Source organism: Prenolepis imparis, unplaced genomic scaffold, assembly GCF_030444845.1.
Source record: "Prenolepis imparis isolate NDT839.2.m4 unplaced genomic scaffold, iyPreImpa1.0 SCAF_15, whole genome shotgun sequence".
NCBI classification, from domain to species: domain Eukaryota; kingdom Metazoa; phylum Arthropoda; class Insecta; order Hymenoptera; family Formicidae; genus Prenolepis; species Prenolepis imparis.
The window spans coordinates 6,128,464-6,153,803 of NW_028141173.1; the positions used below are offsets into that span (position 1 = coordinate 6,128,464).

At 33.4% G+C, this 25,340-nt stretch overlaps 5 protein-coding genes across 5 annotated transcripts; 3 read left to right on the plus strand and 2 right to left on the minus strand.

Moving 5' to 3' along the window:
• Nucleotides 1-299: 299 nt before the first annotated feature.
• Nito (RNA-binding protein spenito) lies at nt 300-7,308 on the minus strand. The gene is made up of 2 exons (XM_083055806.1): nt 6,928-7,308; nt 300-5,762 (listed from the first exon to the last, which is right to left on the minus strand). The coding sequence occupies exons 1-2, from the start codon at nt 7,050-7,052 to the stop codon at nt 3,566-3,568; spliced, it is 2,322 nt and encodes a 773-aa protein (XP_082911932.1). The 5' UTR covers nt 7,053-7,308; the 3' UTR covers nt 300-3,565.
• A 1,504-nt stretch (nt 7,309-8,812) lies between these two features.
• Nucleotides 8,813-13,638, plus strand: LOC145946068 (uncharacterized). The gene is made up of 8 exons (XM_083055467.1): nt 8,813-9,132; nt 9,217-9,322; nt 9,414-9,575; nt 9,686-9,915; nt 9,994-11,848; nt 11,930-12,028; nt 12,252-12,301; nt 12,391-13,638. The coding sequence occupies exons 2-8, from the start codon at nt 9,243-9,245 to the stop codon at nt 13,227-13,229; spliced, it is 3,315 nt and encodes a 1,104-aa protein (XP_082911593.1). The 5' UTR covers nt 8,813-9,132; nt 9,217-9,242; the 3' UTR covers nt 13,230-13,638.
• A 29-nt stretch (nt 13,639-13,667) lies between these two features.
• On the minus strand, nt 13,668-14,679 carry Mrpl42 (mitochondrial ribosomal protein L42). Its single transcript, XM_083055468.1, has 2 exons — nt 14,520-14,679; nt 13,668-14,130 (listed from the first exon to the last, which is right to left on the minus strand). The coding sequence occupies exon 2, from the start codon at nt 14,128-14,130 to the stop codon at nt 13,777-13,779; it is 354 nt and encodes a 117-aa protein (XP_082911594.1). The 5' UTR covers nt 14,520-14,679; the 3' UTR covers nt 13,668-13,776.
• Nucleotides 14,680-16,124: 1,445 nt separating this feature from the next.
• On the plus strand, nt 16,125-17,389 carry Med19 (mediator complex subunit 19). Its single transcript, XM_083055622.1, has 4 exons — nt 16,125-16,446; nt 16,606-16,762; nt 16,832-16,931; nt 17,030-17,389. Exons 1-4 carry the CDS (start codon nt 16,263-16,265, stop codon nt 17,312-17,314), a joined length of 726 nt encoding a protein of 241 aa, XP_082911748.1. The 5' UTR covers nt 16,125-16,262; the 3' UTR covers nt 17,315-17,389.
• Nucleotides 17,390-18,761: 1,372 nt separating this feature from the next.
• Glurs-m (putative glutamate--tRNA ligase, mitochondrial) lies at nt 18,762-21,730 on the plus strand. Its single transcript, XM_083055482.1, has 9 exons — nt 18,762-19,032; nt 19,289-19,523; nt 19,598-19,793; nt 19,889-20,103; nt 20,268-20,490; nt 20,591-20,751; nt 20,869-21,032; nt 21,111-21,268; nt 21,346-21,730. The coding sequence occupies exons 1-9, from the start codon at nt 18,933-18,935 to the stop codon at nt 21,424-21,426; spliced, it is 1,533 nt and encodes a 510-aa protein (XP_082911608.1). The 5' UTR covers nt 18,762-18,932; the 3' UTR covers nt 21,427-21,730.
• The last annotated feature ends 3,610 nt before the right edge of the window (nt 21,731-25,340 follow it).

The following is a 25,340-nucleotide window of genomic DNA, read 5'->3' on the forward strand; positions in this document are numbered from 1 at the left end:
AAAATCAATATTTAACGTAGAATCAATTGTAATTAGGTGCATAATTATGTTAGCATAGCTAATAAATTATTAAAACGTTCATGTTTAGTACCTGAGGTTATGATATATAGGTTATGTTATGGATTAGATTAGAATAGGTTATGTTGCAAGAAACTTTTTGCAATTTCAAAGCTTTAGCAAAGTGAAAAATAATTAATGAATATATATTTAAAGCATAAGCATGTTAAAGATTGCGATGTAAAGTCGAGAGTCGTGCAAAGAAACACTCGCGAAAGAAAGATGAGCATAATAGTCTCAAGTGACCGTGTCTGTGTAATTTATTTTTGCAAATCTTAATACAGCAATCGGACGTTTCTCCGCGAATATTATCTCTCTTCGGTTCCTTTGGTCCCGATTCTCTCTGAAACAGATTTTACAATTTTACAAAGCGATACCAAAAGAGGTATACAATGAAGCTCGGTCGATATCGGGTGCGTTCGGGGAGCGCGCTTTTAGCCGCTATTAGCGTGCTCTGTCCTTGTTCAACTTTTAGTAAGTAACAGAGATAGAACGACGCTGTCGGCGCTAATAGCGTCTCCCCGAACGCACCCATCGAGATCCACGCTATACAGGATAAGGACGGATAAGGACGGAAAAGGAATAGAAGGAAAGGGCAAAGCAGCACAACACTGATGCAAATCGAAACCAAGAGTTTTACCACTGATAGAACTCACTTTCGTCTACCCGCACACAAGATTGAAAAAAAAAATCTTACTGCCAGAGACAAGGAAAAAACCACTGTCCTTTGCTCTTTTCCTACAGTTTTTCTCTTTTCTAGTTTTCTTTCTCTCTCCCTCTGCGATACTATTTTTCGTCTCGGATGCACAATTTTGTACTCGATATGTTGCACAACTACTTTTTCGTTTTTTGAACAAGAATTTCGAGAATAAGGGTGTTTAGAAAGTTAATTCGCGACTTTAACTCTGCTCCTGTCTCTCTCGGGAAATTCACAAAGCACAAAAAATGTCACTAATGTCACAGTGGCAAACTCTTTTCTCTTTCTTTCATTGTGGCCAACAATATATGTAAATGACATGACAGCCTTCTTTTCCTTCCTTCCTTCCTTCCTTCGCAAATGAAGAAGGAAGAGTAATTCTTAGGCAACACAAGCACTTGAAATCTACAATCTACATTTTCGCGACTGTTCCCGATTGTCATTTGCTCTAAATATTATTATCACAGCACTATATTGTTGCACGATAAACTTCACTTAACAAAAGCGAGAGAAACTAAATTCTATATACCGAGTACAAAACTCTTGAGAATCAAAAATAGTCTACTTAATTTGTCGGCCACATGCATGCATTTTATAATCCGAAGAATTCCAACTTTTTTTATCCGTCAAACATCCATATTTATAGCATTAAACATTCGATATTTTTTTAACAGCCCTATAATCTGTCTAATTCTTTTTTACTCTCCTCGCGAATAGCAACATTCATTAGAATACGTATCACTGTAAATATTATTATCGAGTTCCTGAGAATTTTCGATTTTCTTTCTTTCTTTTTTTTTTATTATTAAGGTGAAGAAAAACGGTGCTAAGAAAATTGACACATTTTGTAATTTTTCTCTACATAAACTGCATCTATTTTTCCGTTCAAAAACACTAAGTATACTCTTAACCACTGCACCTTCAGTCACATCCAAGTATGACGAAGATCATCTTTCTTTTCCATCTCTGGAATGAATATAAAAATATATATTCCAGATACGTATTCACACCAAAATGCTTCTCATACTCGAATGTGGAACACAATCACTATTTCTTTTTTTTTTCTTTTTTTTTTCCTTTACATTTCACTGTACACATGTTTTATAGCGCCTTTTTTTTATTATGCCACGAACCAAACACTGTCCTTTAAAAAAATCAGTCCTCACTTGGAAAGAAATAAACTCTTGTTGACATTATGGAAACACAGATAGGATAAACTTTGTTTTACGGTTAACAGATTTCTGTCTCTTCCTTGGATTTGCTCCTTTTCTACACTGTCTTCACTTCTCGGCACAGTCCAAACTTGAGAAACTCGTCATAACTATTCACGGATTATTTACTGCACAATCACTTACTATATGTTATGTCACACTAAAGAGAAATCTATAGAAGTATGTATTGAACGCTTAATTATACATGTTTTCCATATCAAATATACTCTCTAAACCAGACCTTTCACATTTTTAAAGATTTTTGCAAATTATCATATTCTCACGACACCTAGTATCCTCTCATTATTATAGAGCCAAAATGTGTTTGCCATAATTTAAAGTGCGCTCTTTGTGAATGTTGTCCACATAATTTTTTCTAACAAAAATATAATTTAGAAGCGTACAGCTTTGTCGGTGAAAACATGTAAATATTTAATTAATATTGTTGAAGTCTACAATCATAAAAGAAAATCTTTCTTTGTTATAAGCAGAATATTAATTACGTGTTTAGTTACTTTTATATGCATACACATATCTTAAAAAGATATTCACTTTACATTTGCAAAAAAAATTTAAGCAATTACATTGACATAATAATATGCATATCTGCAAATGTGAAAGAACGGTGCACAATATATCGCTATCAATATATACGTATAATTGTATTAGTATATATATGTATGCGTGTGTATATATATCGTGTGTTTGTGTATAATACAAATAAATTCTTATACTACATTTCGAAGTATCACACACATATTTGTGATAATAAGGATTACATTGTTCTCAATAAGATTCAATATAATGAATTTTTGCAAATGATCTTGCTGATAAAAATTTTTTTACTGGTTATCGCTATTATCTGATAGATGTTAACTAGAGTGATGGAAAAACTGTACCAAAATTGTGTTTTTTGATAGAAAATAAGTATTCTAATCTCTTAGTTTGTATTAGCAGTCAATGTCGACAATATACATTCATGGAAAAGTAGTTATTCTTCTGGAAAAGTATATCATATAAATCATGTAAGATTATATTGTACAAAAAAATAATATTTTAAAATCACTCATCTAGCATTAAGCTTAATTAATAACTATACAAGAATGAAGAGATCTCATGAAAACGCGCGATAAAAATCCGCGTCGTTAAATTTCTACAAAAATTTACCCAAGTGACAGGGAATTTATACAACACGTAGATTCCATATAAATCCTAAGATCACTAGAGTAAACTCAACTGAATCAAACGTCAAACGTCGCGAATTTCCATCGTACATCTGATTCTGAAATAAAGTTGTTAATATATTCCCGACATCTCAAGTCAATGCAATATACATTCCGTGTGTAAAGTAAAGTATCAAATATTATCATCTCAAATATCATTAGCTCTCCTAATCTACGATCGTACAAGGTCAAATCTCGTCGCATTTGTGGAAGCATCGGTAAAAAGCAAAATACTTACATCGATCAAAAAACACAAGTTCTCCTAGACACCTTCACGCTCTATACACTGCTTAAAGAGAACCTTTTGCACACTTACGATATATAAAATCATACATACGCACGCACAAGAGATGAGAGAGAGATATAAAGGTTTCTCTTTAGGCGCTACCTCCCTTAACCACTACTATTACCAAGTGATCCTCTTTAAGACTCTCGTCGCTTAAACTAGGGCACGTGCGTTTCAAAAGTTCCGTCGAGAACGCGCAAGGCGGGAAGGCGTAGAGAACACCGGTACCCTCTGTGTCCTTGTTCAACAGCGATATCACACCAGCTGCCTCCTTCTGCTTCAAATAGGAGACGAGATTGCGCAGCGGCCGGGTCTGCACGTTGGCATCGTCATTCGTGATCGCGGTGCTCGAGCCGGCCAGACCGAGGAAGATTGCATGCGAGCTGGACGTCTGGATTCGCTTAGATACATCGTCCAACTTGGGCTGATCGAGGCGCAACCGTTGCGTTATTCGCAACATGTGCTTACCCTCCTCATCCTTCATGAGGGAGTCGATGATCTCCGTCTCGCCATCGGTCAGGTGAAACTTGGCCGGGAACAGCGAGTTTTTGAGTATCAACGCACCTTGCCAGACGGCGATAGACTTGCGCGCGACGTCCGGCAGCGTGCGAGATGTCGACAACATTCCGCTGCGAGTGTTCTCAGAGTCCGAGTCTGAATCCATCTGTCGTCTGCGTGGCGAACGCGATCTCGATCTATCTACTCCTGGTTCGCGCGACAATGATCTTCGCAGTCCACGTGGCGCCTCGTACTCCAATTCGGGCGGTGGTCTTCTGCTCGGCCAGTCGGCTTCGTCGCGCATGTAACCCTCGGGATAGGAGCCTCTGTAGCCACCTCGAGTGTTTCCTCTTCGGTCATGCCACGACGAGTTGCCTCTGCCACCACGGAAGCCCCTCGGCCCATAGTTGAACTCTCCCTCGGGTCCATACGGATCGTACGGGGACTCGTAGTCGGCCGGACGAGGCCTGAAGTCGCTGTTCTCTTCGGAATACGGTCTGGGTTTGAACCCGAATCCGGGTGTTACGTCAGCAAAGTCCACTCTCAATCGACGATCTGGTCCGCCTAGGGGAAAACCGCGCATCTCTTTCACAGCTGCCTGCGCGGCGTCGATCGAGTCGTAAAGTATATAAGCGTTGCTGTCGCCCTTGATGTAGTCGATCTTCTTGATCGCGCCGAATCGATCAAACTCCCGTTCCAGTTGCGGCACGGAAGTCCAAGGTCCTAGTCCGCCCACCCATATCCGGGTGGTCGGGGTAGCTTTGCCGTAACCGATCTTGCACTGAAACTTGCCGATGTACTGGCCCGACAGTTCGACCTTGCATCGGTGCGCCATGTCTAGTGTCTGGAAGCGCACGAAGGCGTACGCGTTACCGGTGCCTGGTGGCGGACGCTTGATATCAATGTCATCGACGATGCCGTACTTGCTGAAGATACGACGCAGCTCCTCCTCTGTGATGTTAATCTCCAGATTACCGGCGAACAGGGTTCGAGTCGCGAGGGGATCGTCCTCGGGCGACACGTGGTGCAAATAATTGGGGAACTTGTCCTTCTTATTCTCCACGCGTTCGAATCCGTGTCCCGGATGACGTATTATCATGTGTCGCGGTGGACCGTAATGGTGAGGTGGCGGGTGAACGTGCGGCGGTCCGTGAGGATGTATCGGAGGTCGGACGAACTCGTGATGCGGCGGCGGGACAGTCTCGCGACGCATCTCCCGATGCGGAGGCAGGTTCACCGGTGGTCCGTAAACCCGATCGTACCTCTCCAGGGGTCTGTGTCTATCCGTGGGTCCGGGAGACCGAGCCTGTCCGTAGTATCTCTCGTAATCCGGTGGCGTGATGGATCGCGGACGACGATAACTCTCGGCCCTGTCGTACACCGGCTCCACTAGGGCCATCTTGTCGTATATGATGATACGAGGTTTCGCGTGCTTCGCGTCTCGGGCGTCCTCCGAGCTCCTGAAGCAGACGTACGCGACGCGCTCGTCCGGCTCGTGCGAGATCTGAATGGAGTGGTCGCCGAACTTCTTGTACTCCCTGTACAGGGTGTCCTTGATCATCTCGTCGCTGGCCTTTGGATGGATGGAGCTGACGCAAAGAACCTTGTAGCTGTAGGGTCGTTCCCTTGGCACATCGCGCGGCGTCCGTAGATACTCGTCGCGATGAGAGCTGGACTCGACGTAGCGCGCGTGAGAGGATGCTCGGGTGGGCGGACTGGGACTTCTGGCGCCCCGGCTTCGCCGGCGAATTCTCTCTGGGGTGATACGTTCATCGCTGGAATCCTCGTATCTAGAGATATCACAAAATATACATGTTTCGATAGCATTGCCAATGCGCTTAAGCTAGATTTACATTAGATTTCCATAATAATCCTAATAAATAGACTAAAGTGTATTAGGCCCTGCGCACAATAGAGAAAATATTAGGAATAGGAATAAATATTAAGCATTAGGCCTACTGCATAATATAAAAGTACAAGCAATATCTATACTTTTATAATATCTATACTTTTGTATTGTGCAGTAGGCTTAATGCTTAATATTTATTCCTATTCCTTTAAGTATAAGGACCTTATAAGTAGAAAAATATTAGATATCGCAGAATGGCCTTGCGTAGCAAAAAATATACTAAATTTGAATAAAATGTTACAAGTCACTTACGTAGAAAAGATTACAGAAATCTTATTTTAATCCTCTTTACGACATGTTTAAAATTATCTATACAGATAAATAAATTGTTTCCAACAAGTGATGTCTTTACTTCATACACACAATACACACATGCGTAACACACGACACACACATACATATATCGTCGCACGTATATACAGGAATACACAAAAAAAAAAAATTTTATCACACATCATTAACACAATATCACCATTTGTGTTGATTGATTTAACACAGTTCAACGATCTGGCCATGAAGAGAGAGAATGAAGGGAGAGAAAGGAAACTAACATGAAGAAGGAAAAAAAAATAAGTAGAGGCGTATATACAGGGTGTCCCAGAATTAATGGTACACTTGTTAATGGCAGATTCCTGGGATCATTTGGAGATTTTTTCTCAGCGAAAGTGTCGAGGAAGGCCATCATTTTTTGCATTTTTTTGCCATCATATATCTTTGTAACCAAGCCTTAAATAAAAATTCTATTAAAGTAAACTCTACTTGAAATTAATTGAAGAATGTGATTTTGTTAATATTTTATTTCCTTTATTTTCTCAATCATTTGTAACTCGAAAGTTATTGGTGCCTTGACATTTATGCCGAGGAAAAATCGTCTCCGAATGATCCTAGGAATCTGCCATTAACAAGTGTACCACTAATTCTGAGACACCCTGTATATATAAGAAGGAATGCGTGAAAATTCGTATCGTAAATAAATGATCGCGTGAAGTTCGCCGAGGAAATAAACGTCCATCTGACGCGACACCACGCCTTCCTTGGTTCCTTACCGTCCCATCGAGGATCGGCTCCGCTTGACACGAGGAGGCGGAGTGTCGCGACTCGAGCTCCTCTTCATGTTGTTGCGGATCTTGACCGTGATTTTGTGTCGATCGTCCCGCGGAATCCCAATCATCAACGCTGCTTGCTGCACCGGAACTCAACGAGGAACAAGAAAAAAGAAAGAAACGCGGGGAGGGGGAGGAGGAGAGACGCGTGCGACAGCGAACGCAGCTTTGCAGGAAATACCGCGTATTCTTCGTCGAAAACGACTACGCTTCGTCCCTCGCTAGGCAGAAACGGAGCGAACAAAATGGCGCTGTTCGCCACCGTCGTCGTCGCTCGTCATCGCTCGGCCCTTCTCGGCTCGGTTCGTCGACGCATGCGCGATGTGATGTTTCATTCGCGCGCGCCGCGTAGGAACTTTCCAGCGGTCAGGGAGACGAAAGTCCCTAGAAATAATATATTATATATAAATAATATAATATAATATAATATAATATATTATTATATATAAATAATATAATATAATATAATATATTATTATATATAAATAATATAATAATATAATATATAAAAAATGGAAAGGATACAGGAAAGATATTTAAGGTGGGTGCTGGGAGTGGAATGGGGAACACCGGGGTATATGGTAAGGGAAGAGCTGCAAAGGGATAAATTAAGGGTGAGAATGGGGAGAAGGGTATGGGATTATGAGAGGAGGTTAGAAGAGGGAAAAGGTGGGCAGCTGGCGAGGGAATGTCTGGAGGAGATAAAGAACAGGGCGAAGAAAGGGAGAGAACTATCCGAATGGGAAGAAGAAAGAAGGGAATTTTTTAAGGATAAGGGAATGATTTTAAAGGAGGTGGAAGAAAGAAGGGAGAAGGGAGAATTCAGGTGGGAGGAGGTAGAGGCGATAGATAAGGAAAAGCAGAGGGAGGAGAGGTGGAGTAAGATAGAGGCTTCGGAGTACAAGTGGTATAAGTGGATCAGGGGGGAGGGAATCCCGGCATATCTGAGGAAGGAGTGGGGGGAGGGAAGATGGCAGAGGATCGCGAAATTTAGATTAGGGAATGGGATGAGGGGAAGTAGATATTGGGAGAAGGAGGAGGAGAAGCAATGCAGAGTGTGTTGGGGGGAAGTAGAGAGATGGGAACATGTTTGGGAGGAATGTTTGGGATGGGTTGAAGAGGGGAGCTGGCAGGAGATGGTGGGGATAGTGTTGGGAGAGGAAGGGGAGAGAGAGAATTGGCTGAGAGAATTGGAGAGAATAAGGGAGAATAGGGGTAGAGGAGAGAACACACAAGAGAGTGGAGAGTGAGAGTGAGTGAGAGAAAGAGAGAATGAGAGAATGAGAGGGAGTGAGAGAGGGAGAGAGGGAGAGAGGGAGAGAGAGGGAGAAAGAGAGAATGAATGAGAGTGAGGAAGAAATGAGAAGAGCATAAACCGGAAGCGGAGGTCCCTTTAATTTAATTTAAGTTAAGTTTAGTATTAAGTCTAGGATTAAGTTTGATAGGGTTAGAAAAAGCGTATGTGTGTGGTTAGGCAGGGTAATGGCGTAAAGCGGAAAAATTATTAATTTGTTGGCGGCGTTAATGTGTAATTTTCTTTGATTTGTAAAGCGATGTATTGAAATTGAAACCCCTAGGGGAACAATAAACTTATTATCTATCTATATAATATATATATAATATATTATTATATATATAATATATATATAATATATTATTATATATATAATATATATATAATATATTATTATATATTATTTCTAGGGACTTTATTCAGATGCGTCGCATTGACCAATCAGGCTCGAGAACTCTTTACTCATTTCGTTTTGATTGGTCAATCAAACTTCGAAGCATTTCTAACGTCTCCCCGACCTCTATCTGGAAAGTTCTCTAAAAAATTCTCTATGATTATTAGATTTGAAAAGATAAACTATGAAAAAATAACCTATCACGTTTCTAATTATAAAGGACGTTGTATTATATTTATTATGTGATAATGATGATAAAATAAGACGCGATAAAGTTGGAACGTCCTGTATTTATTTATAGCATATTTTAAATTCGAGAACTTTGATGTTTTTGTTACACGAAAGTTTTTAAATGTAACTTTTGAGACAGTTTTAATCATGTATATTTATTTTGAAAGGAAACGAATTGATATTGATTGTACCAATGATTTATTCTGTTTTGCTACATAAATTGTTCATGGTTCGTTATTATAATAATGAAATTGTATGTATAAAAGTAAATTTTTGTAAAGTATCTTTATACATATTGTATCATTTATTTTAGACTGCACAAGATATTGAAGCAAGAGGATGTTGGCGACTCCAAAAAGAAAAGGTGGCTTATTTTTAGCTTCATCCCTCTGCGATGGACTTGAGGACAATAACATAAGGCAAGAATATATGATGACAAACATTTCTAGAATTACATTGTTTTATAGATTTCTTAAGAAGAATTAATTTGCAAATTTTTCATGTACATAGACAAGTGGCGACCCTTCTGTTACATAAAGATGCAGATCCCAATGTCTTAATTCCAATGCATGGAGTTACTCCATTTCACTTGGTTATCGGGAATGATTCAGAAGAATTTGCAGAAGAAGTCACCAAGCTTTTCTTACGTCATGGTGGTAATCCCAATGTGAGGTATGATCGAAAATCTAGATTATAATAATCTTATAATTTATATGCAAATATGTGAATGCAGTATATATATATATATATATATATATATATATATATATATATATTTCCAGATCAAATGACGGAATGACTCCGGTTCATGTGGCAGCAGCTTGGGGAAGATTAAATATATTACAGTTACTTTTAACAAATGGTGGTGATCCATTGTGCTTGGACAATAATGGACACAGTCCATTTCACTATGCTTTTGATGGAAAGTATTTCAAAGCTGTGACAATGCTTGCAAACCACTGTGACAACATTCAAGATGAGGATGACAAGCCTAAATATAATATGGTGCTTGGTAAGCTTTCTTTCAAGAGCTTGGTTCTTGAATAATTAAATTGAATTATTTATTACCTTTTTACTCTTAATGTTGCAGATAAAGTTTTAATTACGAATGGGGACATTGTTGCTGAGTATGTTGCATCAAAAGATATAGTATCAAATTTGGATAATATAATACTTACTGATTGTAAGTCAAACTCTTCCTCAATGATGGTAAATTTGAATAATTCACCAGATGAACATAATATAGAAACTAAATGCAAACTATTAAACAATCTAGATGAATATTCCTCTAGAGCTACTAATACGATAACTACTCAACTGCAGAATAATCTTGTATGGACTGATAAGAAAGAAGTGCCAAATCACTCGTTTATTGATCTTGATTTTGACTTTGCAAACCTACATCTTTCTGATGTCATGCAAAAAGAAAAGTGTCTTGTTAGTCAAATCATTAATCATCTTTCATCATCATTAGCAAGCGATTGTACTATTAACGAGACTTTGCATAACTGCAATAGAAACAAGTGCAAGGAAAGCAGTATTGCAGAAAGCGATTCTGATATGCCATTTGAAGTGAAGAAAGATATAAGTGCACATTATAAACGTAAATATTACAAAAATTTAAAGGACTATTCATCTAAACTACAGCACACTTCTAATAAAAATATTTTAAAACTTGATACTCCTAATGTGAGAGGACAATATTCGAAATACAGTACACAAAGTTCTTCTAGGAAACAACACAAAAAAAATTCCAACGAAATTCCTGTGACACCATGTAATATTTTGAATAATTCTATCGTTAGTATGTCGCCGAACTTTAGTACACCTAATCATAGTAAGAGAAAAAATATTGCTAAAACGCCGTTAACACCGTCATATGTTAATGATTCTATTGTTAGTAAGTCGCCCAATTTTACAACACCAGTTTGCACAACTGGGAAGAGAAATTTAGGAAAAACATCACACACCAACGATCATCCTTCCACGAATGTACTCAAGAAGTACACAACTCAAATGCAACATCCCGATATTAATTGGCACAAAAAACATGTTGCACAATCGACGCCAAGAAAGAAGAAAAGATCGATATATAAGTTTCATTCCGGTTCCAAGAAAAGAAAACTTAATCCATATCAATATGAAAGCGATGTCACTTCTGATGAATTTACTGCCTATTACAAATTAAAACCAGTTGATTTGAATAAAACAATCTTCGAGGGAGCTGAAGATACTCGTTACAATATCCTGGATACAAGTAGTGAATATTCATCATTAAATGTTAAAGAATCCTCAAAAATAAGATTTTTGCAAGATCATTGTAACAGTCGTTTGGTAACGAAGTTAGATGAGGGAAGATATGACGAAGATAGATTACCATTTATAACATCTGATAACAGTGAGGCAAATCTTCTAGAAAACAGCTTTAATCAAATGGAAAAGGAGAACAAATTTGTTAACAATTTTAACAATCTTAAGAAATATATGAAATTTGAAAATGATCAAGTAAATACTGAATTTGTAACATTCAGAAGAGATAGATTTAAAATTGATAAGGCATCGGAAATGACGGACGCTTTTATCAATTATATCAAATCTGCATGTACAACCGAATCTGATATGTGGCATAGAGAAAATTCTATAGATTGCGTTGACTGTGACACCAAGAAATTACTGAATGAAGATCTGGATATGAATATAAGTAAGACTTGTAATTTACATGCAAAAAATTGGTGCAATAATGAATTTCACGAGCCACAAAAATTGATTAAAGAGAATAATTCACTGCCAACTGTAAACTTACCTATACAATGTAAAAAACAGATATATTTACTGGATTCTGAAAGATCATCTTCCTCGAGACTAGAAAATAATACTGATTCCAAGAAGATGGAGAATATAGCGAAAGTCAAAAGCTTAGATATGTACAAAATCGAAAAAAACTCGTGCGTATGGTATAATATTTTTTGATAATAGTATTTTTCAAAAGTGTACAATTTCTTACTTGAATAAAATGTGAATTACAGGTCTACGCTTTCATATGTTAGTACTCAAGAATATAAATATGAAGATCCAGAAGAAGGTGTAATTTTATTAGAACGACGACTTTGTATCACACCATTTAGGTGAGTTTACAACTACAATATTTATTTTTTTTTAAAATAATTAATATTATTTAATTATATTACAATTAATTACAATTATCACAATATAATTACAATATCACAATTAATTATATAAGTTAAATCATTTATGTCACACCTTGTTTACAACAAATGAGAGATTAAGCTCATCAAACTTAATCTTATCAAATACATATATATATATATAATCTTATCATTTTTTTAGTACTTTCAGTGGAAATGAATGTGATGTCAAAAGCAAAATGATAATGTCTGGTAAGTTATTAAAATTTTCATCAACATATTAATTATAAAATTATTATTGATAGAATAATTAGAAAATATTTTCTTTATTACATTATTAGATACATCCAGTTCTCAAAATTTACCGGAAGAGCTATTATTCATTGATGATGCTACTCTTAGACGAGAACTTAGACAACTTGGTGATCAACCTGGTCCAATTACTGATACAACTAGGCAGCTTTACCAAAGACGTCTTATGCGTTTAAAAAACATTAGAAGCGCTAATACTCCATCGATGCCAAAGCAGCAAAACATCTCACGAAATCAGGCAGAACTCAGCGACAGAATCAAGTCTCATTTGGAGTTTGGAGATTGGTTAAATCATGTGGATACCTACAAAAGTCTAGAAAAGCATGTATTCCAAGAATTTGTATCGCCAGATCCATCTCGAAGGTGGCGCGAGGGCAGATCAAAAACATCTTTCACTTATCTGCTATTAGATTCGCGTATAACACAAGATCTACCGAATCGTAGTGCACATCTGACAGAAGCTGAAGTCTGGTCGATCTTTCTTAACGCTATATTTTACATTGGGAAAGGCAAACGTTCCAGACCTTTCGATCATCTTTACGATGCATTTAAAACATGGGTTGGCAGTTCAACCATTACAAACAAAAAAATTAACTGCATTCTTGATATATGGAATAGTGATCATGGTGTGATCTGTTTACATGTTTTTCAAAATGTTATTCCGGTGGAAGCTTACACAAGAGAGGCTGCCATGATAGATGCAATAGGGAGGGAACATTTAGGTAATTGCAAGAGTGGCGAATACTACGGCATCGCGGCAACATGGAGCATGCAGCAAAAACGGAAATTTGGTAGATATTTGTTGTACAAAGCTTTGCAAATTTTTATGCAAGAGGGAGAAAGACAACTTTTCCCTCAACATTTATAATAAAGTAGCAAGATAGGGGCAATATAACAAATCAGTCAAATTTTAATTATTCATCCATAGCGGTGATATAAACATGGCAGCAATTATATATAAATGTTAATATATCGGTAGTAAAATGTAATTATATTATTGCTTCTGCAATTAATTATGTTTTTAGACAATATCAGATACATTATTTGATAAAATAACATAAATATATGTAAGATATTTTTATTAATATAAAAAGCGTTTGTCATAAAAGCAACGCTCTGAATTGACATATATTAGAATTTATTGTAATATAATAATTGATAAGAAATTATTTATTTCTAATTTGTACCTCTTTTTTGTAAATGGAAAATTTGTATAACATTATATATATAAGTTTAAAGAAAAAATAGAAAAACTATTATAAATATGCAAGTAATTAATTTATAGATAATGTAACACACATAAAAATTATCTTTGTACAGCATTTATTAATATATATTTTCTAAAAAAATAACTACATGTTTAAAGCAAATTTAAAAAAACTTCAGAGATGAGATTTTTTAAATCATCTTTCAAATTACAAGTATGGTCTGTCAGGTTCTGTCTTCTTCGCCTTTTTGTCTCTGCTTCTAGGATACCATCTGTGTTTCGTAGTATATGTAATCTTTGCTAATTCCGCCACAACCCGAGCGGGCTTCGTTTTTCTGAAAACATCTGCGACATCTTTGTCTCCGATACATAATACAGAAGTATCAGGCTTCTCCTCAGGCAGGGGTAAGGAACATTCGTATGGAAACTGTTTCTCTGGATGCCAACAGACAACCATGCTGTCATCTTCTGTAAATATTACTGCTTCCGAAGGTACAGTACTGTACTTGGCATGTCTCACAGAATACATGCAAGCTCGAATCGTACGCAACATAGGATTCATCTAGAGAGAAATAAAAAAATCATAATTATTAATACAATGTTACATACTTTTAAGCCCTGCGCACAATAGGAAAAATATTAGGAAAAGAATTATTTTAAAATAATAAAATCAGAAAAACTAATATAAAAATACAAATTCAGGTATAAAGGACTCTTAGTAGTTTATTAGCCCTTACTAGTCATTTATACTCGAATTTGTATTTTTATATCAGAGTTTTTTCGATTTTATTATTTTAAAATAATTCTTATTCCTAATATTTTCTCTATTGTGCGCAGGGCCTTATTTACATATTTTAATTTTACATCAACAATCTATCTGCAAAATAACTCATTCGCATTTGTAGTTTTTTTAATATATATTTAAGCAACAGTTCTTTTAATTTTTAATACCTTTCAATATCTTGATGTATGTGATTTAATATATTTTTATATTACATTCTCTTCCAGAAGAAAACCCGTGTAAATATCCGATCCTAACCTCCTAATTTTCAATTCTCCTATTGGATGTTGATATCCTAACCTAATCTAACCTAATCTAACCTAATCTAACCTAATCTAACAATTTTAAAAAATTAAATTAAATTAAAATGCATGGAAAATTTCGTAGAAAATCATAGGCCGGTATTCATAGTCGGTTCTTATATTTAAGACTGTCTTAAGTACAATCTTAAGATGTGATTAACCAATCACAGAGCCGTATTTGCATCTTAAGACATTACTTAAGACGGTCTTGAAATAAGAACGGACTATGAATACCGGCCATAGAATTATGTGCTTTGAAAAATATAATAGAAAATATAATAAAAAATAAAATAAAATAATAATCTTGAATAAAAATGTGGATTCTCAAGAATTGTCGCGACAATTGAAAATGGAGAATGAAGGTGTCTTTTCATGCTGACGCTCGACGCTCATTTTTAGCGGCAAAAGACGTCACGTGACCAAAATTGACGAATTGGTATCTTTATTTTTCCAATCCGATTGGTCAATCCGCAATTATCAACTGGCAACGAGAGCATTTGCAACCTATTGTGGAATGGCCCTAAGGCCGATATTACATTTGTCGTACGACAAACTTTTTAAGCTCATTGATTGGCTACAAAATAGAGACTTCAGAAATTGTCTATACTGCAGCCAATCAATGCTTAAAAAGTTTGTCGTACGACAAATGTAATATCGGCCTAATCTGTTGTCGCGTCATGCGTATTCGCATTAAAACATATGATTTGTAGGCGACGAGCGAGGACGCGTGAAACGGTTGCGTGCGAGTTTTCTACGTCGAGCCGATTCTCGATCCGCGAAAAAGAGTACGAAGTTAGAAACAAGTATGATAGCAGTGGAAAACGTACGTTCGAATATACCCGCTCGAGTATTTTTGCGTTTCACGTAAACGAAGACACTTCGCATGAGGTCATTGTACTTTCCTTAAGATGCATTCAACACGTTCCTCGGCGAATTCAACACCGTCCTCGTTCAGCGATCGGCCTCGAATTCGTGTCACAATGTTGCAGCCGTCGATGAAGCTTCGCGGATCGCGCGATTCCTAACCTGAACCAGTTCGGACGAGTTGAACGTGGTTTGTTGTTGTCTAAATAAAATTTAATAGATGATCATCTAGATGAAATTTTGGCGATATCTTTATATAGATGATAAAAAAATATGTATTATCTATATCTGCGCATCTTAGATGAAAGAAAGTGTTATCTTCACTAAATTATCTAGAATAATATACCTGTATAATTTGGGTTTAGAGTCATAGCACATAAAAATACTTAAATAGTAGAACTTGAGCAGTTAAACGATGAAAACTTATGAATAAAAGTATGAATATATTTTTATATCCTTTTTATATGATTTACATTTTTTTTATAACTGTGTTTACATAAGCGGTTTTAAAAATGATATTATCTGGAAATTATCTAGATGAATCGCCATATAATTTTATCTAGATATATTTAAAACAAAATTATCTTATCTAAGATAAATTTACATATTTTTATTTCATCTTTATAGAGCAATTTTAAAATCATCTAAGCACAACACTGTTTGTTGGACTACATTGGCCACGTGAATCGTTTCCGGGGGTGTCCGGATCAGTTTTGACGTGAACGTGCAATAAACTAGAGCCACAGGATGATAATGGGCGATCAGTTTCGCAAGATGGAGCAGTACTCGCCAAAGTCTTCGCCGAGGGGCGCACGTTCTCCGGTTGTGTCTCGTCAAGACTCCACGGGGACGTTGAAGACGACCATTTCTCTGGGGAAGAATCCTTCTATCGTTCACAGTGGACCTTTCTACTTGATGAAGGAACCCCCAGGTAATGAAAGCCATAAGAGAGAGGAGAATGGAGACTTAAAATCAATATTAATTACATGCGTTATATACTTGTTCTTTTTGCAAGCCAATGAACCATGTGAAATTCTGGAAGTATTTAAAAGAAAACTCGTAATTTTATAAAGATTTGTTACTCCTTTAGGGGAAAGCGAACTTACTGGAGCGACAAATTTAATGGCCTATTATGGTCTCGAACATTCCTATAGCAAGTTTAGTGGTAAAAAACTCAAGGAACAGCTGTCGTCTTTTCTGCCAAATTTACCTGGTATTGTAGATAAACCTGGACATCATGATAACAGGTAATTTGAATCTTTTAAAAGGAATAATTGTAAATTCTTATTATGTTTTGTTTCATTCTTTCTTTCTAGCTCGTTAAGATCAGTGATTGAGAAACCTCCGATAGGTGGTAAGGAGTTATTGCCTTTAACGAGTGTGCAACTTGCCGGTTTTCGATTGCATCCTGGCCCAGTAAGATGTCCTATATTTAAAAATATATATATATATATGTATATATACATATATATAGAATATCAGACCAAAAATAAATGTGTAATATAATTTTGCAGCTACCAGAACAATATAGATATGTTAATCAAGCCCCTCAGAGAAAACATAAGAATAAGCACAAAAAGCACAAGCATAAGCCTGGGGAAGTGCTCAGTGGGCAAGAGGTTGCGACGACGGATGTGGGCGGTTCCGATACGCACGAGAAGAAACATAAGAAGCAGAAGAGACACGACGAAGAGAAGGAGGCTAGAAAAAAGCGAAAGAAAGAGAAGAAAAGGAAAAAACAGAAACACAGCCCCGAGCATACTGGTAGCCTCACACCGTCTCAGCATTCCAATTCGTGATCTCTAATCTGCCCCTTTCAATTCATGCCAAATCTTTAATCGAAACCTTGATGAAACATATTTTGTGACTAAAAATATATATATATATATATATATATATATATATGTACATATATACACACACGCATATATATATATGTACATATATATACACACACGCATATATATATATATATATGTACATATATATACACACGCATATATATATATATACACACGCATATATATATATATAATGTGTGTGCATATATATACACATATGTGTATATTTATTTTTTTTAGGCATAATAGATGTTGCTTGTTTTCAGCATTAGTTGTGATACAAAAAAAATATGACGAAAAATGTGCAAATTATGCATATATACATGTATATGTATATACATATATATGTATATTATATAAAATTTATATAAATTTTATATAAATTTATATAAAATATTTATATAAATTTATTTTATATAAAATTTATATAAAATAATTTTTTTTGTTTGAAAGATTGTGTATAAATCTGCTTCTAAAGGATGAAAAAATTTATAAAAAATATAAATTTTATGAAACTTTTTGCTCAATTTTTTTTCATTATTTTGTATGTCAAACACATAATTTCGTTCATTACAGAGGAGATGCGCTTTTATAAACCAATTAATAAATAAATTCATCAAACATGTCACTAAAATGCTAAAACAATGAAAATTTTTTTTCTTTTTTGATTTAACGGCATACAGTTTAATGGTTGCAAATTTGTATAGCATAGTTTATATAATTTTTTTTTAAAACTATCCTTTCCTAATATTATATGTATCATCCTTTCTTAAATATCTACATAATACCTCTATGTATTCAAAAGTTGCCTGTTTAGTAAAAGGGAAATGTAAAATACGAACATGTGTAATATAGCAGTCATGCATAGGATATATCAATTCAAAAATTTGTTTGCGTTTATCATTTATATGACGAGTGTATGACATGATATCACAACACGAAACGAAAATGTATATATATTTGTTACGAAAGAGTGTGAGGAAGAAAAATACTGCATAAAGTGTTCGTTTATAAAATCTATAGGAAAGTGTATACACAAATTATTCTTATGCTTTAAGATTTAAGTTTTAATGTAATATTTATGATGTAAAGAAACAGTAGACAATTAAAGTGATCAATTTTGCGCAATCGACTTTTTTTTTGGAGTTCTTAATTATGTTATATTTCTAATTCTTTTTCCTTTTCTCAACATAAATATTAATTTACAATTAAACAATATTTGTATATATATATATATATATATATTTTTTTTATTTTGTTACAATATCGAAAAATTAATCCTGAAATTCAACTTTGTGAATTATTTCGCTTTATCTTTTAAAATAAAACTTTTTCTCTATATTTTTATTTCAATTCCTATCAATGATTAAAATCTAATCTAATTTCAGTGTAGTTTTCCATCGGTAAAAATAAAAAATGTCCGAAGAACTGTGTCGTTCTAATCACGAACACGCTGAACATATGGCTTCAAATTCGCGTCTTTCGAAACAAAGTTTCTCGAAGAAGTCGTTAAAATTCGCGTTGCTTGAACGGTCCATTGTCTTCATAGGATTAATCGGAATACTTGAACAGAGATATGCAGCGTAATATACTTCGAGCATCAAATTTCCAGCTATTGCAGAGACGCTTCTTCAAGAAATACCACGTCAGGGTTAGATTCGCACCTAGTCCCACTGGTAAATGATTTGGCAAACGTTATATACCATCATTTTCTCCTGCAACGACAGATTAAACTTGTCCCTATTATTTAAAGAATTAACTTTGATATTCAAATATTTTGAACGTTAATTTTCATTCATCTGTTCCAGGTCATTTGAACTTAGGAGGATTACGTGCTTGAATTATTGCAATCTTTCTCTTGTCCCTATTATTGAAAGAATTAACTTTGATATTAAAATATTTTGAATGTCAATTTTCATTCATTTGTTTCAGGCCATTTGCACTTGGGAGGATTACGTACTGCATTGTACAATTATTTATTTGCACGTAGCAACAATGGCACCTTCATACTGAGAATCGAAGACACCGATCGGACAAGAGTAGTTCCCGGGGCAATAGAGAAACTTCAGGACGACTTGCTATGGGCAGGAATCATACCTGATGAGGATCCCACTAGAGGTGGTCCGACCGGTCCTTATGTGCAATCATCACGGCTTGAATTATACAAGTATGTATTCAGGTGATAGAATAAAATGAGAAATTGTCAATAATTTTATTTAATTTCTCAACTACTTTTTGTAGGGAACAGGTGTTGAAACTCTTAAACAATGAATCTGCCTACTATTGCTTTTGCACTGAGACAAGACTGGATTTATTAAGAAAAGGAGCAATAAAGTGCGGCCAAATACCTAAATACGATAACAGGTGTCGACATTTTAGTAAAGATGAAGTGAAAGAGATGCTCGGGAAGAACTCATCTTATTGCATCAGATTTAAGGTATTCTCTAAGTTTATTTTTTACACACATGTTATTCGATAAGTTAAATATTTCAAAATAGTTTTAAAATAGTTGCTTGTGCTTGAATATTTCAGTTATCATCCACACCAGAACCCTTTAACGACATGGTTTATGGAGATGTATTGCACGATATTTCTAAAACTGAAGGGGATCCAGTTATTGTAAAATCAGATGGCTATCCTACTTATCATTTTGCAAACGTGATTGATGATCATTTTATGGAGATTTCTCACGTCTTACGGGGTATTGAGTGGCAAGTTTCTACACCCAAGCATATTATGCTTTATAAGTATGTAGCTTTATCCAAAATAGTCACATATTCACATGTTTTAAATCAATTTAAATAAAAAATTTTGAATTTTATTTATATTTAAAAATTTTTTCTAAAACTTAAATTTTTAATAATTTATACATTTATATATAATCATATTTAATAGATTTTATCCATTACAGAGCGTTTGGTTGGGATCCTCCTATTTATGGACATTTGCCTTTAATATTAAATGCAGATGGATCCAAATTGTCAAAGAGACAAGGTGACATAAAGATTGAGTCATTTAGAAAACAGGGTATTTTTCCATTAGCATTATTGAACTATGTGATAGGCGCTGGCGGTGGTTTTCATAAAGAGCAACAGAATCAAGATCTTTACAGTTATCAGGAGCTAATTAAAAAGGTATAAATGTTGATAATAGAAAAGTCATTATTTTTGCTTTTTTATACATTGCAATAAAATTCTTATATATTATGTATGTATATTCTGTTTTCCATTACAGTTCGATATTAGTAAATTAAAAATGAATTCTGGCAAACTTATGCCTGAAAAATTATTAGAGTTTAATAAATTGGAAATGGCAAATTTGCTGAGTAACGAGAAGAATCATAAATTTTTCATTGAACGGGTTAAAAGATTAGTATTGGAAGCATTTTCCGAAAGGTATATTTAATTTTGCATAGAATATAGTTAATTATCCTTCATTTTTTCCAAGAGAAATTTATTTAATTATATATAATAATTATATATATTTATTTAATTATATTATTTTTATTTTAGAAAAGATGATGGAAGCTTACAGTTGGATGATTATCACATAATTAATACGTTAAAATGGTCACAAAATAGAATATCGTCACTCAGTGATCTTGTCAAAGAGGAGCTCGCATTTTTATGGGTTGTTCCAGCTTCTGTGCCAAATATTGAACAGGCTGGATGTTCAGGTATCTCAATATTTCTTTATGCAAAAGCTGTTAATTCTATTGATGAAAGTTACATTACATATTATTACATTATTTCAGATGCGATTAAACTGTTAAATGCAGAATTAGGTGAAATAGATGAAAGTAATTATAAGACGGATTGGATGATCTTGTATCTGAGAGACTTTGCCGAAAAAAATAAAATTCCGTTTACCGCTTTGATGAATGTTCTGAGAAACGTTTTGAGCGGTTTAAAGGTAAATACGGCGCGTAAATATAAGTTTCTTTCCATTGTGAGAAAAAATATTAATACGTACAATAAAATGCTGCACAGGCTGGACCACCCGTTGCTGAAATGATGGAAATTTTAGGAAAAGACAGAACATTGTTACGACTACAGCGTTGCGTTTCCTGAGACTTTACATACATTATTTAATTGAATATTGTGATATACTTTCTATTGATAGTAAGATACATCCGAAATAGATCTGTGATTAAATTAATATATGTTACTACAGAGAGCATACACCAAAAACGGTTATGCGAGTTCAGTATAATATCATTAAAATATCTTTCTCATAAACAATTGCGTTTTACTGCTGGAAATTAGAAGAAAATTTGTAAATTATTTACACTTTATATAATTATAATGGGATTGCTACTCTAGTCAAGCATTTTTTGTATATAATTTAAAATAATTAAATAAAATATTTTGCCGATATTTTCATATGTTATTTTAAGGAAGATATATAAATAATTGAGAAGTGAGGAAAAGAAATTCTAAAAGCAACTACAATATATTAATATTCTATATTATTAATTATTAAAACATGCTTTACAATAATAATAAATTTATTAATATATAATTAATTAAGAAAGTATTTACAAAAACTCTGAACTTTTTAAGATTTAACTTTATTATAGAATATTGATTTTTGATACAGTTAATAGTTTGTAATATTTTCGTTTTATGTAATGTTAATATATAATTTATAACACTCGCACACTTAAGTACAAAAAGATTTATATATAATAATAAACATGTAGAAATAATGCATAATTATCTTAACAAAACAGATGTACAAAGTGCATGTATACAACAAATTGAACACATTTATTTTTAAATAGCTTTTTTAATATATTACTATGCTTTTCTTTTGTATAACACAGGATTTATAATGCATATCAAATATTGGCATAGTGTATTTGATATTAGCATTGCAGTCAGTAATATAAAATCTGATAGTATCGTAGACAAAAATGACGCTTCATAATGATAATTCTTTGATATATTCAATAATAAAAATAAAAGATTCATGCTATGTTGAAAATTGTGTAATATAATTGATATTTACTCTATAAAAAAAGACTGGTCACAATAATAATGTAGGATGTTAAAAATTAGTACTTATTAAATATTGCTACATTAATATGTTTATAAATCCTGCTATTATAAAAAATATTGCTTGATTAAAATTGCCAATTATTATTATTATGCCTGATAGTATAATATAACTCTTCGAACTATTCAAATGTAACAGTTCAAAATTGTTCGGGATGTCAACCTCTTTCAAAAGTTTTATTGAGATTTATTATAAAACCCATTTTCATAAAAATTTAATTCTATGCTCGTGTATAAGGCTTGTTATTAAAATTAACAAATGTTTTCATAAATCTCACCAAAAAATCTATAATAAAATCTATAATAAAAATGTTTTATACAAGATATTTTACGTGTGACTCTCGGAGAGTATCTATTCTATCATTAAATATACAATAAAACTGATGCAAAAAACGCTAAATATTATTTAATGAAATATAAATCCTAAGCTATTCTCGGTGCAATTCAAGAATAATAGTGTAAATATGCGTTATCAAAAAATTAAAACTGTAAGTCGAAGTGCTTGACATAGATCGATTCACATTCTTATATGTACTTAAGCTTGCTTATAATGTAAGATCTTAATTTAAAAGGAGATGATACAACAAAATCTTATAATAATACATTTAAAATAATTATATTATAATTATATTGCTAATATTTAGATAAATAATATATTAATATTATAGACAATAACTTTTTTCATATCATAGATTAAGAGTCTTTATCACAGTAGTTTTAGATTTATTTTTAATATACTTATAGCCCTATTCTGTAAACGGAAAACTTATCCTAGCTATTTCGGATGTCTTTATCGCAATCTATATATTATTTCCACACAATTCTAAGATTGTAAAATGTCAATTAATTGTGTTTAAATATAGATACCTATATGTATATCAGTTTGCATGGTTTTATAAAAAAAAAACCTATTAAAAACAATATTGATCAAATAAGCAATAAAAAAAACAGGAAGATATTTACTTTGATTTTTTCAAAAACAGAAAAAGCATTTTTAGAATCTTTTTTAAATGTCTCTCGAATAGTTTGAATATTAATAAATATATATTATTTCAAATATTTCTAGAGATTGTTCATTATATACAAACTCAAATATTTTTAAGTACTAATCTCGAGCTAATATATATCCTCTCTATGTGTAAAATATATGTGTAATATAATACCATTGCTCTTATATATTATATGCACGTTTCGAAAATATTATTTAGTTGAGTTAATAATAATAATAATATAAAATAAAAACAAGAAAAATTAAAACATCCGATTGAAGTAAAGGAACGAAAGATGTATCTTCATACATCTGTGTGAATACATATTTATAGTTACTTTTGTTATAATAATAACACACATTTTTGAATTAAAAGATTAAGCAGCTACGCTAAAATTTATCACAGATAAAAAGAGGTAAATCCGCTTTCGCGGATGCATGTTACATTTGAACAAAATCATACGATACATTTCAAGTGAAAGAAATATTGAAAAATACACAGATACTAGATTTCTAAAAAAAAAACTATGCACTATTGTTTCCAAACTTCCTTTAGAGACTTATACTTTTACATACTTCGCATACGCGCGATTACATATACATCATTAATATAATATAGTAAAATGTATATTTTTTCCTAGGAACAATAATTGAATACGATTAAATATATTCGTTTTCATGTAACATACCTTTTTAACATTTTATCGTAAATTGTGAGGTATGTATATGTCAAATATTTTATTTTAATAAGTATATAAAACAACAATGTGTGTGTATATGTATGTGTGTACATTATTTTGGAAAGGAGTATCTTACAATTACAATACATTTTATTCGTATGTGTGTTACACACGATATAATACGAGAGAGATTGTCAATTCTGTATATATATTAGGAATCTTAATGCAGAAAATATCCCCGACGAATATACGCAAGATAACATTTATAGAATTATCTCTAGATTTAAAAAGGAGCAGAAGACTAAGTAATAAGAATTGACAAGTATTAAACGAACATGGAGATTGTAATTAAAAATGTCAATTTTAAGAAGACACGAACGCTATCTCTAATTTATCATTTTTATTTTTTATTATTTTTTAAATTGATTTAGTTTTCAAACGTTCAATAAATTATCTAGCGATTAAAGTATATATAAAGGTCATTATTATATATGTATAATATTATATTTAATATTATAATTTCGATTAATTTTTAGTTTCTTTTCTTTCGTTTTTCCCAAAAAGATATATTATATAAATTAAAAATCATCGAATATATTATTATTATTATTCTACATAATACTGCATTACATTATTGCAACAATATTATCTATTAAGATGCGACGTTTTGTTGCACGATTGTAATGACACAATTTAAATAAAAAAAATAAAAAAATACATATTGGCGAATCAGTTTCATATAATCAGTTTCTAAATTAACAATAAAAAACAATACGCAATTTGTTACACTATTCACACGTTTACGTAGACAGTATATGACCGTATTTTTTTGTCTGTATGTAAGATTAGTGAATCTAGGGATAGGCACTTTTGTCCTTAGTACTCTGCGTTGATACCACTGCTTTATATATATATATATATATATATATATATATATATATATATATACAGGGTGTCCGGTAATAGTCGCATCAACCGTCGTGTGCAGATTCCTGGGATCATTTGGAGACGATTTTTCCTCAGCGAAAATGTCGAGGGAGGTCATTATTTTTTGCATGTTTTCAATTTTTGCCATCATGTATCTTTGTAACTAAGCCTTAAATTAAAATTCTATTAAAGTAAACTCTACCTAAAATTAACTGAAGAATGTGAATTTATTATTATTTTATTTCCACAAGGCTTAGTTTGCGAAAAACCCTTTATTTTCAATCGCTTATAACTCGAAAATTATTGAGTACTCTGCGTTGATACCACTGCTT